The sequence below is a fragment of the Ostrea edulis genome, chromosome 9 (genome assembly GCF_947568905.1).
Source record: "Ostrea edulis chromosome 9, xbOstEdul1.1, whole genome shotgun sequence".
NCBI classification, from domain to species: domain Eukaryota; kingdom Metazoa; phylum Mollusca; class Bivalvia; order Ostreida; family Ostreidae; genus Ostrea; species Ostrea edulis.
Window position 1 is genome coordinate 19,022,229 of NC_079172.1, and position 16,994 is coordinate 19,039,222.

The following is a 16,994-nucleotide window of genomic DNA, read 5'->3' on the forward strand; positions in this document are numbered from 1 at the left end:
TAATTCTTACAATCTAAGTTATTTGTAATCCTCAGTAATATTTCTTATAATCTAAGTTATTTGTAATCCTCAGTGATATTTCTTATAATCTAAGTTATTTGTAATCCTCAGTAATATTTCTTATAATCTAAGTTATTTGTAATCCTCAGTGATATTTCTTATGATCTAAGTTATTTGTAATCATCAGTAATATTTCTGACAATCTAAGTTATTTGTAGTCCTGTCATATTTCTTATAATCTGAGTTATTTCTAATACTCAGTAATATTTTTAAATCTGAGTTCTTTGTAATCCTTTATTTAGTAATATTTCTTATAACCTAAGTTATTTGTAATCCTTAGTAATATTTCTTATAATTGAATACTTCTGGAGTACAATCTTTAATCATTACGTTTTGGGAGCAGAACGGATAAGTTGGATTATACACATTGGTGCTTTAACGAAACAATAGAAGAAATAACACATGATACAACCGTACTATGATATCTTTTATTCCAGGCAATATCCACCATTTACCATCAGATGCACATTGTTGAAGAAATATACATGTATATAAATTCTGGAGAAATTTACGCAGAAGATTCATAAGTGCGGCATATTGATTAGGAGTTCATTAACTAAAACATCAATTGAGATATTGGCCATTGAAATCACAGGATGAACAGATTTAGGTTTTGTAGAATTTCAATATGCTTCCGGAAGTCACTTGTTCACTTTCCTCCTCAATAAGAGGTTCGTGAGTTACATGGTTTGAAAAGCTATCTGAAAGAAAAAAGACAGAAAATTATTTATAAATGACATAGTTCAAAATCTACATGAAATCTTGTATACTGTATTTTCGGCAACAATTGACATATTCAAACTGCATATAAGCGAATAAAAGACCTAATGTGATGGTTTATAAATTAAGGAATCTCGCGTTAAGACTTTCTCGCACTGTTTGGAATCTCGCGTTAAGACTTTCTCGCACTGTTTGGAATCTCGCGTTAAGACTTTCTCGCACTGTTTGGAATCTCGCGTTAAGACTTTCTCGCACTGTTTGGAATCTCGTGTTAAGACTTTCTCGCACTGTTTGGAATCTCGCGTTAAGACTTTCTCGCAATGTTTGGAATCTCGCGTTAAGACTTTCTCGCAATGTTTGGAATCTCGCGTTAAGATTTTCTCGCACTGTTTGGATGTTGAATCTGGAAGACACCAACGTAAGAGCAGGCAAGATAGATGTTTGTGACACCCAACAAATTAAGGATGGATTTCATTTTATCCTTCAATGTCCTAAATAATCATATATAAGGGAAAATACCTTCAAAAACTATTATGAAAAAGTGAAGATAACGAACAGGGATAACTCTCAACCCCTACAAGCAATACAAAATAGATAGTTGGGCAATTACAGACCCCTGGACACACCAGAGGTGTGATCAGGTGCCTAGGAGGAGTAAACATCCCCTGTCGACCGGTCAATAAACTATGATTTATGCATTGTACATTAAAGAGTTCTTAGCAGTGAACTTGTTTCCTGTTACAGAAATGTAGCTGCTTATCTGTACTGCAGTGAAATATTTACATATATTGAAATTATAACAGTCGATGACTATCATACTGTCCTACATTTTATTGCCACATATATTTGAAATATTCTCGAGCGGGACTTTAAACAATATACATTATCATATCAAAAATACAGTTTGCGCTATGATGATGAAAACTCCTTACAAAATGAAGATGGTTACGAAAGGTGAAGATAACGAACGTGATCAATCTCATAAATCCCATATGCAATACAAAATAGATAGTTGGGCAAACATGGACCCCTGGACACACCAAGGGTGTGTTTCATGTACTTTTACATGCTTAAAGTGATCTTCACTTGGATAGAACAATTACAACATTGCTTTTAAATGATTTGTTGTTTCAATAATTTCTTTTCATGTAATTATGTTTTCGCAAATACAAATTTCACTAGTCAATTGGTTTTCTTGCTTTTATTTTTTTTTCCAAACTTAATAATTGGGTATTTTGAGAAATTTTGTTTTGCAAAAGAAGGTTGATATCCTACAATCAAAAATACAATCTATGTTTTCCTTATATGTAAGTTTAAAGGGTGTTATTTTCTGGTTGTCTGAAAGGTTTTTTCTAGTTAGTGTATAGAAGGTCCTTTAATGCCATTTCACTCGTCGAAATATTTTATCTCCCAACAACTTGATTTTGTTTTATATCGTATCCTATCATGTAACATAAATGACAATTTGGAATTTGTATTCCATCGGAACATTTCCTTGCATAATTGATTATTTGATTGCATTTTTCATCGGATACAATATGATGATAATACAATATTTGAACGGTCAAAGATACGTGAGATCTCGTTCAAAGGTAGTAATCAAGGATTGCCTGCCAGTTTTGTATGAGATGACATGTGTTATAAAGGGGTTTCTTTGGTTTCTCAAGTCCATTAATTTTCTTCTTTGATATACACAGTAGATGAACTTTTGGACTTTTGATTTGCGCAGGAATAATCAACGCTTTGTCGCCTTGGGTAAACAAGATCTAATTAGCAAATGAAACAATTAAAGATGTTTTCGGGACATGATGAGAAAAAAAAAGGTAGATGGTCAAACCATCCTGAGATGAACCCGAAGTATCGAAATATGCGGGGTTTTCTTTGTTCTTTATATTTTTATTTTTACAAAATTAATGGTTCATTAAGTAAGTTTATTCATGTTTTGCATACTTTGTGCTTTGCAATTAATGTAATTGACGGAGATAATATTTTCTGTACTGTACATGTATATTGAATAAAGGGTGTAAATATCGTCAAATCTATGGAAGCATTTTGAATTTTTTAAAGGAAAAGATAAATGAATGAAATATTCCGATCATATACTTTTCTATTACTAACACGTATATACATGTTTAAAAGAAAAATATAGAAAACTGATGAAAAATAAAACCATGCCAATCCAACTTGAAAATTATAATCAAAATGATATAGATTTGAATGCAAGCGCGAGGATATATGTTTCTCCATTTTGAATCTCGTGTACCCAAGTTCACGTCGTTCTTAGATGATACATAAAATCCGTAAATACATGTAAACCCCATTTTCTTAATCACATATAACACTGATTTTGACTACGGTCACTCCATTTACCTGATCGTGATAGGGCTCACGGCGGGGGTGACCGGTCGACAGGGGATGCTTACTCCTCCTAGGCACCTGATTCCACCTTCTGGTATAACCAGGGATCCATGTTTGCCCAACTCTCTATTTTGTATTCCTTATAGGAGTTATGAGATTTATCACTGTTCGTTATCTTCACCTTTTCATATAAATGCTATTGTACCATGTCTCCTATTTATGAATATGACGCCACAATGCACTATTTACATCAATTGCGTTGTATTTCCCGCGTTCAAATATCAATTGAATATTGTTTAACGTCCCTCTCGAGAATTTTTCACTCATATGGAGACGTCAGCGAATAGGTGAATCAAATATCTAAAGTGGTATAAAAAGTGTTAGGATGCTTTGATAGAGCTCTGTCCTCACACCATGGGTGCTAACTTCGTGATATTTTTTGTACTGTTATGGATATTATAAATGACTTTGCTTCGTCCTTCAATACAGTCACGGCACTAGACATGTTAATAGTGTAGAAGTTCTTTTAAAAGGTGTAATACAGAAATTCTACGTTTCATTTTGCATTTGTTAACGCCATACAGTAACTGTCTAATTGAACCCTTCATTGGTACGGGTATTGAAAATTCCACCAAGGGTAAAGATTCGCAGTCTTACACGAGGCTTTGTCGAGTCCTAGACAGCCAATCTTGTACCCAAGGTAGAATTTTCCCACGAGTAAGTAATAAAGCATTATCACCAGTGTGAGATCGACTTTACCCATGTGAGACAGCCATGTGAATTTTGTCTGTCTTTCACTGTTGCGACATCATTGATTGTGACGTCATATATTTTCTATGATGATATACATTGTACGCATTTAGCAAATTTCGGCAGATTCCGGTATCCTACATCTAGCCTCGGATGTATGACGGTAAGTTATACGCAGCTACGTCTAACATTTGTTATGCGGTCGTCTATTTACTCTCCCGGAAAAACTTCCACTTTCAGAAAGTAGTGATTAAAATATGGTTTATAAAAAAAATGAATTTATCGAGTTTTCCTTTAAAAAGAACTGCCCTTTATTTCGAGAAAAACCCCATAATTCTCAAAGAGAAATAATTACAAACATTGAGAGTGTTATAAAATAAATATGTTTCGCGGGAGCTATCAGTAGCTGGTTGTTCAGTGACGTTAAACGTGTTGTTATACATCACTGTATACGTAGTATGGCGGAAAACATCACACATCCGAGGTTAGATGGAATCGACCGAGGTGATCCGAGTGACAGTGCACGGTGAAGCTGAATATTTTACATTGTTTTGTTTGAATTTCGTTCAATTTGATATAGTTTACTGGTGGGCAATGTTTTCACGTACACTTTGACTACCTAACATGGCTACGTCAACAAACGGAATCATTTGAAGCTGGGTTTTGTTGTTGTTGCATTTTTATAGACTGCATCTTGTAGTTTGTCTATATGTATTAAATCATATGGAACGAAGCTAAAGTCCCCCCTCCCCCAAATAACTTCATTCCTTAAATATATCATCTTAGTAGTTTTCCGGACTTGTTTCTTTTGCTATGGACGCAGCTATTAAATTGAAAATTTATACAGGAAATTACATCAATCTGTTACGTTTGGTCTCTGTTGACCTATTATTCAACGAGTTATAGACCTTGAACTTAGCACATACATGTAATGTCACACTTCTGTGATGCTGGCCATCACAATGATACACAGTCCCCCACCGTTTCTTGATCCGCAATCTCTGTTTGATGGAATTGGCTTTTGATCGGCTAATAATATTTTACAGTAGGCTATAACATTGTCAAAATGTTTTAAGAGATAAACACTGGTGTGTACAAAAGAATTGATGATATGATGAACGATCTCAAAAGGCAGGCATTTCGTGAACTCATTATTTGTGTGACAGCAATATAAAAACAGCACATACAGAGGCGAATTCCACTCTTTCAGTTTTAAAGTATGGGCTGTTTTTGCAATCTACTGATGCTCCACAGGGGAATCTACTTTTAAGGGAATTGGAAATACGACGCGCAATTGTGGAAGATGTGAGGAGAAGCACCAAGAGCTGATTATTTGCTATTAATCAGGAAAATTTATAGGACAAATTAGCTAAATTGTTAAATTAGGTTGGTGGATAAAGTTACATGTCCCCAACATTCGTAATTTTTGCAATAATCAGCTTTTCCGTTACTTCTTTGGCTTGCTTTACTCATTTTGGTATACCTACATTAAAGTTCCATTTTCATCTTTATCTGAAGAAACTCCTGATGCCACTTTTCTCTATTGTTCTAAGAAGTTTTGTCAAAATTAGTCTTTAACGCATAGGTTTAAGTTCACTAGTTGTAGACCTTGAAATTCTATGACGACCTTGGTCTAGTATATAACGTGAACTTCAGAACTTGGACTTACCAATCTATGCTTCCAAAATCTGGGGACATCGCTGATTGCCCTTTACAGTATAATCTTCTCTGTTCCTCCAACTGAAAAAAAGTACATGTAGACTGTTAACAAGATAGTTACTATCTAATTAATACTACTGAAACAATGATTACAGTACATGACGGAGTGATTTCTCAATGATGGGACTTGTGTCAATTCCCCCCTTAATCAATCAAGTTTATATTCAACAGTAATAGTTACTACTTGCGTATAAATGCACTATGAAAAAATTGAGAAGAATTCAGTAGGCCTATAACAAACAAAAACTATTGGTTCAAGCTATTAATGATGGCGAGAAAATGCGCTCAGCAATTCGTGAAATTACAGCGAATGGAATGCAATTCAATATTAACAGCAAGCGCGGAATAGCTGGTAGACATGCAATTACCGTATATCTCTACTGATTCATTAGGTTTTCCTGCTTTTATACTGATAAAAAGGAGTTCAACTGATACCAGCAATGAGTATTACTAATATCATTTCCTTGTGATATCATATTTTTAATTTCTCAATCTACCACATACATGAGGGGGAGGATTTTAAAATTTCTCGATATGACTGTTTTGTCATAATTATTTCTTTTAATGATTTACGGTTATTATCATAATCATCTCATGATTGTCGGGGAAATCTTAATGGTGGAAAAATTATTAAAAGGATGGGTGATCTGATTTACTTCTATTTTCATTCAAACCCGTCATAGGTCGACAATTCGTTTTAAAGTTCTCCCTTTCCAAATTTTTAGATGAGGCACTACACATCCTTAAAACAACCATAAAACTTGGAAAATATTTTTGTGAATAACAAGAATTTAAATCAAATAACTATAAAGCCAGGAAATATTTCCCATAATAGTTGTCAGGTCATGAGAAGCTATAACTTATATGTTTAAAAAAAAAAAATAATTGGGCATATCACAAGATCCTTTGTAAAATTTTCTTTTGCATTCCGTTTCAGCTGGCGCTCTGAAACGTGGAACGAAGAACGAAAAGTAACGAAAAATAGACAATTTTTGCATTATTTCAAACTTATTCTGTAATCCAACTTCGTAGCATAACAATATGCTCAAGACGAAATACAACCAGGAGAATGGGTGTGTATACCTTAACCTATGTCTAACCGTATAGTGAACTAGGCACACGGTTACCTTTCACAGAGTAAAACAATTCACTTTATTTAATCAAACGTGAATGCCCTTTCATTGCAATTCATCAGTCCTCTCACTATATACATACAATATAATTTTCAGATGAATTCATTGAAAAACAAGAAATTCATAGAATTTTTAAGTATTATCTAATCAAAATTAAGCTTACGTACAAGCGTGATACCAGTGGTTAACGCCAGCGTCTTAATATGTACCTATATCTCAAGTTTCAGACATTTAATTGAGAAACAATTTGTTATAGATGTATCATCCAATGTATAAACATTCAACACGTGCATTCGCGTGTTTGTGGGGACTCGTTACAAGTCTTAATATATAACTACAAGATTTTAAAAAAATTCAACGATAAATAGGGAACTGACAGCGAGAGCAAAACAGGAAGTCCAAAAACAATGCACGCATGCTCAAATGTTTCAGCACGACTAATAATTTTACATTGTAGATTCTTGTAACTAGTGTGTAACTATGATGTCAGTATCATTCCATATTTCTCATTAATAAAAAAGTTGTGGTATTCAAATAATTAGCCAATCAAAATTGAGTGTTCATGCTTGCGTGTGCGGGTAAGTGATTTTAATGACATTAATCAGTAGAGAGTCTAAAAAAAATAGAGCTGTATGATAAATTTCAAAACAATTCATTGAGATCTAAAAATGTTATAAGTCAATTAACTTGATTTTAGTGGTTAAAAATTACAATGCACGCGCATGAAAATTTGATTCAAGATTTTTTGTGGACACCATCCGTATCGTTAACCTACAGCAACAATTTCATTTTATTTGAGTCTTTAATTAGATATGGTCATTTTAGTATTCCAAAAATGAAAAAGCAATTTATGTGCATACACGGACACAAGAGTATGTCTCGGTATGACTCAGCACTTTTGTTGTTATTAACAGGCATTTGTACCATATACCCACAGTGTGAATTTCATGATTTTATCACCATATATAGGAAAGTCAGTGATTTTAAAATTGTTGAATCCTAATTTAGCACTCATGCATGTACTACAGTAATTTTGACCACAGCATATTGCAAGGAGTACTAAGGTACATCTAATAAAAGCAAATTTTAAAAGATTTCGATGAAAAACAAGAAGGTTAAGATCCTTCAGAGAATACAATGCAGGTGCATGCTCATTGGCATTTTCATTACTCCAATCATCTACCTACATTGTATGCGGCGAATATCTTCCAATTTCCTTAATTTATATGTTAGTTACAAACATTTTTGTATTATCCAATTAAGATAAAACACACGTGCATATAGGTAATTTTGACCTACAAATGGTATACTATCATTCTAAAAGGTTTTATCGTCATCCCTTATGTAGTTTCTGCTTCTTCAATGAAAATAAAATTCGTAAGTATCCATTTCTTGTGATATATCATCCAAAAATTATTTTGTTAATCACCACTGATTCTACGCACAAGTCCTCAGAAGATGATATTAAAAAAGATGATTGGGTTTCTCATTGACAATATCTAGGAGGTCTTTGGTGATCAGGTTTTCCACAACTCTGTAGGAGTTCCCATGAACACGAACTGTTTTCCTTCATCAGTTGAGCTGTCTTTTGTATTCTTATGAAGCAGGATTTATTCAAAACTTATACATGAGAAGAAAAGTCTTTTTCTATAGCTTTCAACTTGACATTTAGATACTCCAACAACGTATACTCATTTTCATTCATTTGTCGATTTGATATATCAGAGTGAACTCGAAATAAAAGATACCACATAGTCTTCCATATCTTCTTCAAGTTTTGATATTTTATTGAGCATAGACAATGACAAAACTATTTCGGTAAACGAAAGCATGGTCTGCATATGATCAAAGTTTTAAATCGAGACAGGCTACTGACAACCAAGTTGATGTTATAGAGGTTTTAACAGTCTCTTTTAAGGCAGCATTTCGCGCATTCTAAGATCAGTATAAATATTTCATTTGCAAATACATCCTGTCATTAAATTGAATGCTGTTTGACGTAGTTCATACAAATTTATAATAAGGCCGTTCTTTACATAGTGATGTTGACTACGAATTACTCCGTTTGATATAGGGCTCGCAGCGAGTGTGACCGGTCAGCAGGGGACACTTACTCTTTCTAGGCACTTGACCCCAATTCTGATTTGTCCAAGGGTCCGTGTTTGCCCTACTCTTGGATTTGTATTCTTTGTAGGAGTTTTGAAAATGTTCACTTTTCATTATCTTCACTTATTCATTTCCCAACGTTGTTTTCATATGGAAAAAAGTGTTCACAGCCGTCGCCAACCCCAATACTTTATGAAATATATTACGGATAGTCAGATATATTTGTTCACTGGAGGGCGAATCACCTGTTCTATATTCCATACACTTTAAGAGAGTAAAATGTATCTTTTCAGTTTTGGTAAACAAAAGACATATATCATGCCATAGTTGATGCCATTTTCTGTTAAATAATAATGGTCTGTTTCCTATCTCTAATATACTTTTTCTATGTACCTTTTGAAAATACATTTTACAATGAAATGTCAAGACAAGTTAGGAGGGACAGAGTGCCAATTTCCCCAACAATTTCCCGATCACTCAAATACCTGAGAGGCATGGTGTTGCATCTATATTGCAAGATGGTGTCTATGATGTATACGTCACATATAAGTTCCTGTATATACAATGTGTAAATCCAAACATAAAATGTGACGAATTTTTTGTGCCTATAATTAAATGAAAAGGCTCCCCCCAAATACCAACTCCTCCAACACGACTGTACATGGAACATGTTGTATTGAGTGACGTATAACGAACAAGTATGGACCCTGACAAATATTGCTTTCAGGACATTGCAGAAAATATTCTGTAGTTCGTCGTATAGGCTTGGATCGCTAATGATGCATAGTCCTTCATTCATCAAGTATCAATTTTCTACTTATAAAATAACAATTCAAGAACCATGAGAGGTAGGCTTTCACATTATCGATAATTCTGTCTTGCTTCAGGTGTTATTTTGTACGTTTTACCGCATGACATTTTGGCGCGGAAGACGAGGAAGTAATTCTTGATTATGATCCTGCCAGGAGTAAGAGCGTATGTTTTTATTGGAATATAGGCCCTTTGATGCGGTCAGGCGACAATGATTAAGTGAATAGACATTTTAAGATCTTCAATGCTTTCCCAGTAAACAGGAATTTTGCGAAACCCACAATAAAATTATAATGTTCTTTTTTCTAAAACCGTTATGACTATGTCGCCACCTGTGCATATGTAGGTTACGATAAAAGACAACAGCATGCACTTTACAATATAAAGTTTTCAAGCATTCTAGTAAAATGTTAATAGAGGAACAATTTAAACATTTAAAAAAATAAACTAACAATTTTTAAGGAGATCAAGAGTGCATGTAATGCCGTTCTTTTATGTAGATCTTTAAGCTTTAGAATAATCAATATTATGTATAACACAGTTTCTTGGTCTTTCATTAAGACACAACAGATATAGAATAAATTCTGTATATGTATATGTCATACATTTTCATTATTTTTTGTATGTAAAGTGGGTATAAGTATGAGAGTTACTACTGAACAATAACCTGTATAGACTATTTACAGGGGAAGGGCAAATTAGGTAGAACATCAATACTGCCTCCACACAATGTCCTACCATTCATTGACGATATACAATCAGTTAAGAATGCGCACGTATTATCTGAATTCAGCCAATTAACACAATAACAATATGTAATTAGACTCTATTTTCTCATTTATTGACTCAAAAGACCACCTGCTTCAACTCTCCTGAATCCCGGGTCCTTTATTGGAATGGGAAGTTTCGATAATCTTACAATTTCCTTTCACGAACTGGGGCGTGAACAGTTAGATAAACATATGTATTCCTAAGACTAACAAAACTCAACAATATTTATAGTGCTGTCTCTGAATGTCCCTCCAATACTTTTTCATAACATGCTGTGAAAATATTGGGAAATAATAGTATGGTTAATATTAGCAGACTGAAGAAGGATCCATCACTTTCTATTGTATTGGAAAGACTCATAAAAATGCGGGATTTGAATTCAGAGACTAATTTTTGTATTCCAAAAGTTCATGAAAATAAATTTCAATTTTACTTATATCCCCCCCCCCCACCCCTGTTCCTTGTGGCAATGTATTGAAAGGAATCCCTTTCAACTTTAAATTTAGAATATCTGTAATGATAATGAAAAATATGGGTTATCTTCTAGACAGGGGCAATCTCTGATATTTCAAAATACTGAGCAGACATTTTAAAATAACCAGTCGTTTGAGTCATGACCTTTGACCTTGCGACTTGATGATAAGTTTTCTCAAGATATGGAGCGGACATATTCCAATATCCAGAGTATGAGAGGACATATTCCAATACCCAGAGTGGTTTGACTCTTGACCTTAAGATTAATAGAGACCACCTACTCTTTAGGTAGGACAAGTGTACATAGATGTCCAGCAAAGAGTTCTTAAGGTATTCCATGTATAATGAAAGGATAATGAACAATTTTGAAGGATTTAGATCAATATAAAAGTTTATTGTAAATAATGATGAAAGTGAAGCAGATGAAATTCACATGACTGGTAAATAATTAGAAGCTGACCTTTTTGTACTTAAGATTTTTTGGAAGAGTTGTCTGCCCTTTGTAAAAATAAGAAAAATCTAATTTTCTAAAATGTATGCAGTCAATGATTAATTTTATTTCATATTTTCACTAAGAGAAAGTGTTTGTAACTTTCTACCAAGTGATTTGTATGAAAATATAATTTCTTTTTAAAATATTGTAATAAAACATGCTTTTCCCATACACTTCAATGTTAAATTCCTGGTGAAATAAATCAAGCAGTAGATAAAAGTTTGAAAATTCCTATGGTGGATTATTTTTATTTGATGAACCCTTCAAAATACCATGATTACAAACATTTCACCATCCATTTATTAGATATGAAATATGGTCATTATACATTGAATATTGAACAGAACATATCTTCCGGTATGATCCTCGATCTCAAAATCAATACAGCGTAACAAGTTTGATGTCTGTCCAGCAGAGAGTTCTTAAGATATCTATGTCTGTCCAGCAGAGGGTTCTTAAGATATCTTCCTATGCCTAGAATATATTGACCCTTGACCTTGTGAACTCAAAATCAATAGCGGTCATCCACTTTTTAGGGAAAACCAAACTCCCCGTCGAGGCCTCATTACGTCACCTACGAATAGATCTCTCCTATGTGACGCAGTACAATATACAGATTTGTATATTGTGAGTCCGCAATTATCACGCAGGTAAATAACACTAAAGAAGTAGTTCGTAGTTAAAAGTTTAAAGATATTGACATTAATAATGTATGGATTTTATTTTAAACATAAAATGATCAAAGATCATTAAAAAGTAGGGAGACTCTCTTCAAGTTATTGTGTAAAGTAATGAACTTGATGTTTACGTTCTTGTTTTGAACGTTGTTTACGTTTGACGTTATGTCTTTTCGTCATTCTACAGTAACGTCACAGTATACGCGGCCTCAGAAATCGCTATCCCATAATGCTTAAGTGGAAGAGTTTGGTTTGTGAGCAAACGAACTCTGGCGGAAGTTTGAGGGAAAACAAGTAAAACAAGTTTGATGACTGTCACGCAAAGGATCCTGAAGATATTGAGCGAACAACACTTAGTCTACCGACCGACTGGGGCAAACCGATAACCCCCCCCCCTTTTTTTTTTCAAGGGTGGCAAAAATGAGAAGTTAAGCTCAGCTGGTTCGGAACATAACTATAAAATAACAACCTTTAAAATCTGCAGTATCATTTGCCTTTTTTGAACTTGCTAAGTTTAAGAATATTTGGAGATTAACTTAAAACGTCAAATTATTATATGATACATCAAATACCATTCTAAAAGAAAAACTGTTGCAAGGTATTCTACATTATTTCTTCTGAACATAATTGCATTTGATAATTCAAATCATTAGATCACAGAAAACCAATGATGTTCATATCTGACAACACAGGTACATTTCTATAAAACAACTTGAATACATTTCCACTGCATTTTTGCACAGGCTTACGAAATATCATTATTATCATGTCTTAATGATTCCATTCTCTCTCTCTCTCTCTCTCTCTCTCTCTCTCTCTCTATATATATATATTCATTTTAATATATATATATATATATATATATATATATATATATATATATATATATATATATATTCTTATTTTCTCATAACTTGATGAGCTTTAATGCTATATTGAAGGTTTTATGATTTCGTAATTAAAATATCTCGCTGACTGGTGCCGAATTTGGGCTATATCTTTGACGGTGGTTTACGCAGTGCTATTTGAAGTAAATGCTCCTGAGTTCTAATCATGAAGTTGATCAAATCAGATTATGTTTAACAACAAAGTAGAATTCCAAAGGAATTTTTTGAGAAAATTAAAAGCCCGAGTGTGTCTTGGGAAATTATAGCAATCTTCGTGAACTTATACAGTTTTTAGATATCTTTAAAATGAAAATAATTGATTTAATTCGAAAAAAAAAAATATATGTAATGATCACAAGGCTGCTGCAATTTTTTCTAAAAACTGCGAAATTTCAAGGGAGCTCGTTAGTATAAATAAAAATTGGCTGTATCTCTTTTATTACACTAGAAACTAACAACTTGTTCACGTTGACGCTTGTAATCTGATTCCCGTGGTTGAAGAGCCGCTGATACAAACTCCCCGAAGACTATTGTGACAGATAGCAACTAAAAGGCAAACATTGTTCTCACAAAAAGGTCATCAGCGCAAGCCCACGGTTCAATTATGCTAACACGATACATAATTTAATTGGAAAATGTGTTTCTGTTTATTCCCCATTGTTTCTCTTTCCCAGAAATTGCTATTCACCACATTCGAGTCATCTTCAATATGAAATATTTTCTTATTTTTTCATAACTTGATGAGCTTTAATGATATATGGAAGGTTTTATGATTTCGTAATTAAAATGTCTCGCTGACTGGTATCCTTTAAAATGATGAACTTCGCTATCACGGAAACCAACAAACTGTATAAAGAATTAGGAAAGAATACAGTAGTACTCGAGTGCTTCTACATGCATGAACATCAGCATGCAACAGAGATTAGTTGGTCCGATTCGGCGATATTTTTCTTCCACAGTTCCAACGATTGAAGATTCCCGTGGGGATCTGGGTTAGAGTAGGTCCTCAGTACTCCCTTGCTGTCGTGAGAGGCGACTAAATGAGGCGGTCCTTCGTATGAGGTCGCAAACACCGAGGCCTCGTGTCACAGCAGGTGTGGCACGATAAAGATCCCTCCCTGCTCAAAGACTGTAAGCGCCGTGTGTATATATATATTAGTAGATTTGGCACGATAAAGATCCCTTTCTGCTCAAAGACCGTAAGCGCCGTATACAGTGTGTGTGTGTGTGTGTGTGTGTGTGTGTGTGTGTGTGTGTGTGTGTATATATATATATATATATATATATAATATGATATATATATATATATATATATGCTTGACCTTGACAGTTTTTGTGAAACAGAATTTCACATGATTGGTGATGATATCTAGGTTGTTATTGTACCTATTTCATATTAACTGTGTTTTCTGTAGATGACTTTCGGAGACAATGTTTTGTCTGGGGATTGAATGTTAAATTTCATATCTATTGATGTTTTGTTTTTTTTAAATATAAGTTTGCGTTAAAATAAATGAGCGTGATGCTTCCCCTGAATTTGCGTGGGTCAGTGTTCAATGTAGACAATGAGATCAATTGATAATGCCGGGAGACGAATTGTAATGCTACACCCCATAAGCTGATAATTTGTAATCATATCAATAAAAATATCTCAAATTTATACATGAATTCACAAAAAACAAGAGGTTTTTTTTTTTCAAAACTAAATTTATTCCCCATTTGAAAACCAAAAAATATATTTGGAATGAAACGAAGGTCGCTCAGTAATACTGACCGTCTGTGGTATAATGACCGTCTATTGGGGATGCAGCATGGAGGAAAATTGTTGCCGTAAAACATAATCAATTATTTATTTACAAAACCTAATAAAAATCTCAAATAACCAACAATTACAAATTTCATATGCACGTAGACGTAGTGTTGATAAAACAACGCCTCTCGGTAGAACAACTCCACGAACACATTTTAATCTGATATGCGAGTTTTACAGTTTATAAAGTACAAATCGGGTGGAATCTCCTCCGCCGAGAACCTTTACGGAGAGAAAAACAATGTACAGAAAGGTCATTGATCTTCACAAATCATTAGAAATTAACACATTATCATTATAATTTCAAACATTCACAAAGTATCCGCCAAAAGTTAATATATAATACGCTGTGGGCAAAGTCGTGATTCACATAAGACACAGCGCAAATAAATGCAATCATTTTAGAACTATTTGTCACAACTCACATTTAAAAATGATAAACGGCAATATTTCCCAGTCCCAAAACTCGCGTCGTTTGTCATGTATGCATAGAAAAGAGTTTGGGATCCTCTTATCTTCGGTTCTAAATTTGTTTGCAATTCGACAACTTCCAAAACATCAAAAAGAAAATAATAAGAAACAAAGTAAAAAGAAAGGAGTATGCAGGATCCTAGAATATCAGTTTAACAAGAGTCTCTGTTTTCATTTCGCATCCATGATTTTTTAACCAGGTTTGGGGAAGAAAACTGCTAAAATGATAACGAATTCGTTTAAATTGTAAAATCACAATCATTAAAGGTAAAATCAAATCTGTCTTTTTCTAAATTGCGATATGCAGCTTTTTAAACATATGAATGAGGACGTCTCTGTATATAAAAGTGAAGAAGGACTATACCCCCAAAAACAACAACAAAACGGAAAAAGCCCCAGTAAACTGTGCACCCTTTATCATTGATAGCGTTTTACCTGAGAAATAATCTTTTTATCTTAATAGATTATCAGGATTTGTAAATAGATGGGACGAAAATGATTATTGCTACAAACCAAATGCAATCGAACATAATGTGCGGTGTTTGTTTTGATTCTTACCTTTACAATTGTATTCATCAGCTGTTGTATCTCTGAATCTGTGTCTTGGCATGTAGATAAACTAGACCGTTTTCCCCATCCCGGAGCTCGTTTGCCCCACCCAGGCCTCCGACGCTCTACAAGAATGTCACTTTCCGATCTTTTGCCCCACCCCGGGGCACGCTTGTCCAGAACGTTATAAATGTTTGACGGTAAACTTGAATATTCATAGTCTTTATCACTTGGAAATGTTCTCTTCCCCCATCCGGGCTTTCGTTTTTCCATCTCGGCGCGTTTTCCCCATCCTGGTTTTCTTTTATAAATTTCCATAGCATTTAGAGTATCTAACATGTCCGCTGTACGTTTGCCCCAGCCAGGCCGTCTTTTCTCGACGAAATCTTTCACATTCTCATTTAAATTTCGTTTACCCCATCCAGGTCTTCTTTTGTCGATGATTTCATTGTCTGATGAAAATCTTTTGCCCCAACCAGGTTTACGTTTGTTCATTATGGAATCTGGTAATTCTGACTCAAAGTCTAAATCACTTCTTTTACCCCACCCAGGCCTCCGTTTATCTACAAGTTCATCATCAGTTGACACAATTCCTATAACAAATGATGCTACAATTAATAGTAATACCGATTCCATACTTGCTGCGGCAATCAAATGTACAACTGTTCTATACAAGAAACCTCTGGCTCTTATACCATTTACCGCCTGTCATAGCTACATGTTTTGAGCATGGGCGATGTGATCGTCTTAAACCCCGCGTGGAAACTTTCCCGTCAATCAAATACCACATCATCTAGTTGGGGCGTGTTCTACGTTTACGTTGGCATGTTTATTCACATATGTTCATCAATATGTAGGCAGATGATCAATTTCTATAATCACCTGAGTTTGTCTTGTTGGTTTCGAGATATTAAGCCATCAGAAAATGTTGTCATGAATAATTGAAATTAGATGATTTTAGCGAGGGAATTTTCAGTGTCGTTTTGACGTGTCTTATTACCTCTCGAACGTAGTTCGTTAATAATATATTGTATGTCATGTACATTTCATGTAAGTTGCAATAAAACTTTCCAACCGATGTAATACACTTGGTGGGCGTAGATCAATGCATTGATAAATAACAAACTCTTTCTCTCTCTTTGTCTATATGATTAATTAGAGAATTAAAGCCTTTTCAGTTTTGTATTGTGACTTAAATAGAATACG

General features: G+C 34.1%; 1 protein-coding gene across 1 annotated transcript; it reads right to left on the minus strand.

Moving 5' to 3' along the window:
- Window positions 1–474: 474 nt before the first annotated feature.
- LOC125659807 (APGW-amide-related neuropeptide-like) lies at window positions 475–16,768 on the minus strand. Its single transcript, XM_048891592.2, has 3 exons — window positions 15,798–16,768; window positions 5,558–5,628; window positions 475–761 (listed from the first exon to the last, which is right to left on the minus strand). Coding segments are annotated over exons 1-3 (699 nt in total). The 5' UTR covers window positions 16,425–16,768; the 3' UTR covers window positions 475–760.
- Between the last annotated feature and the right edge of the window lie 226 nt (window positions 16,769–16,994).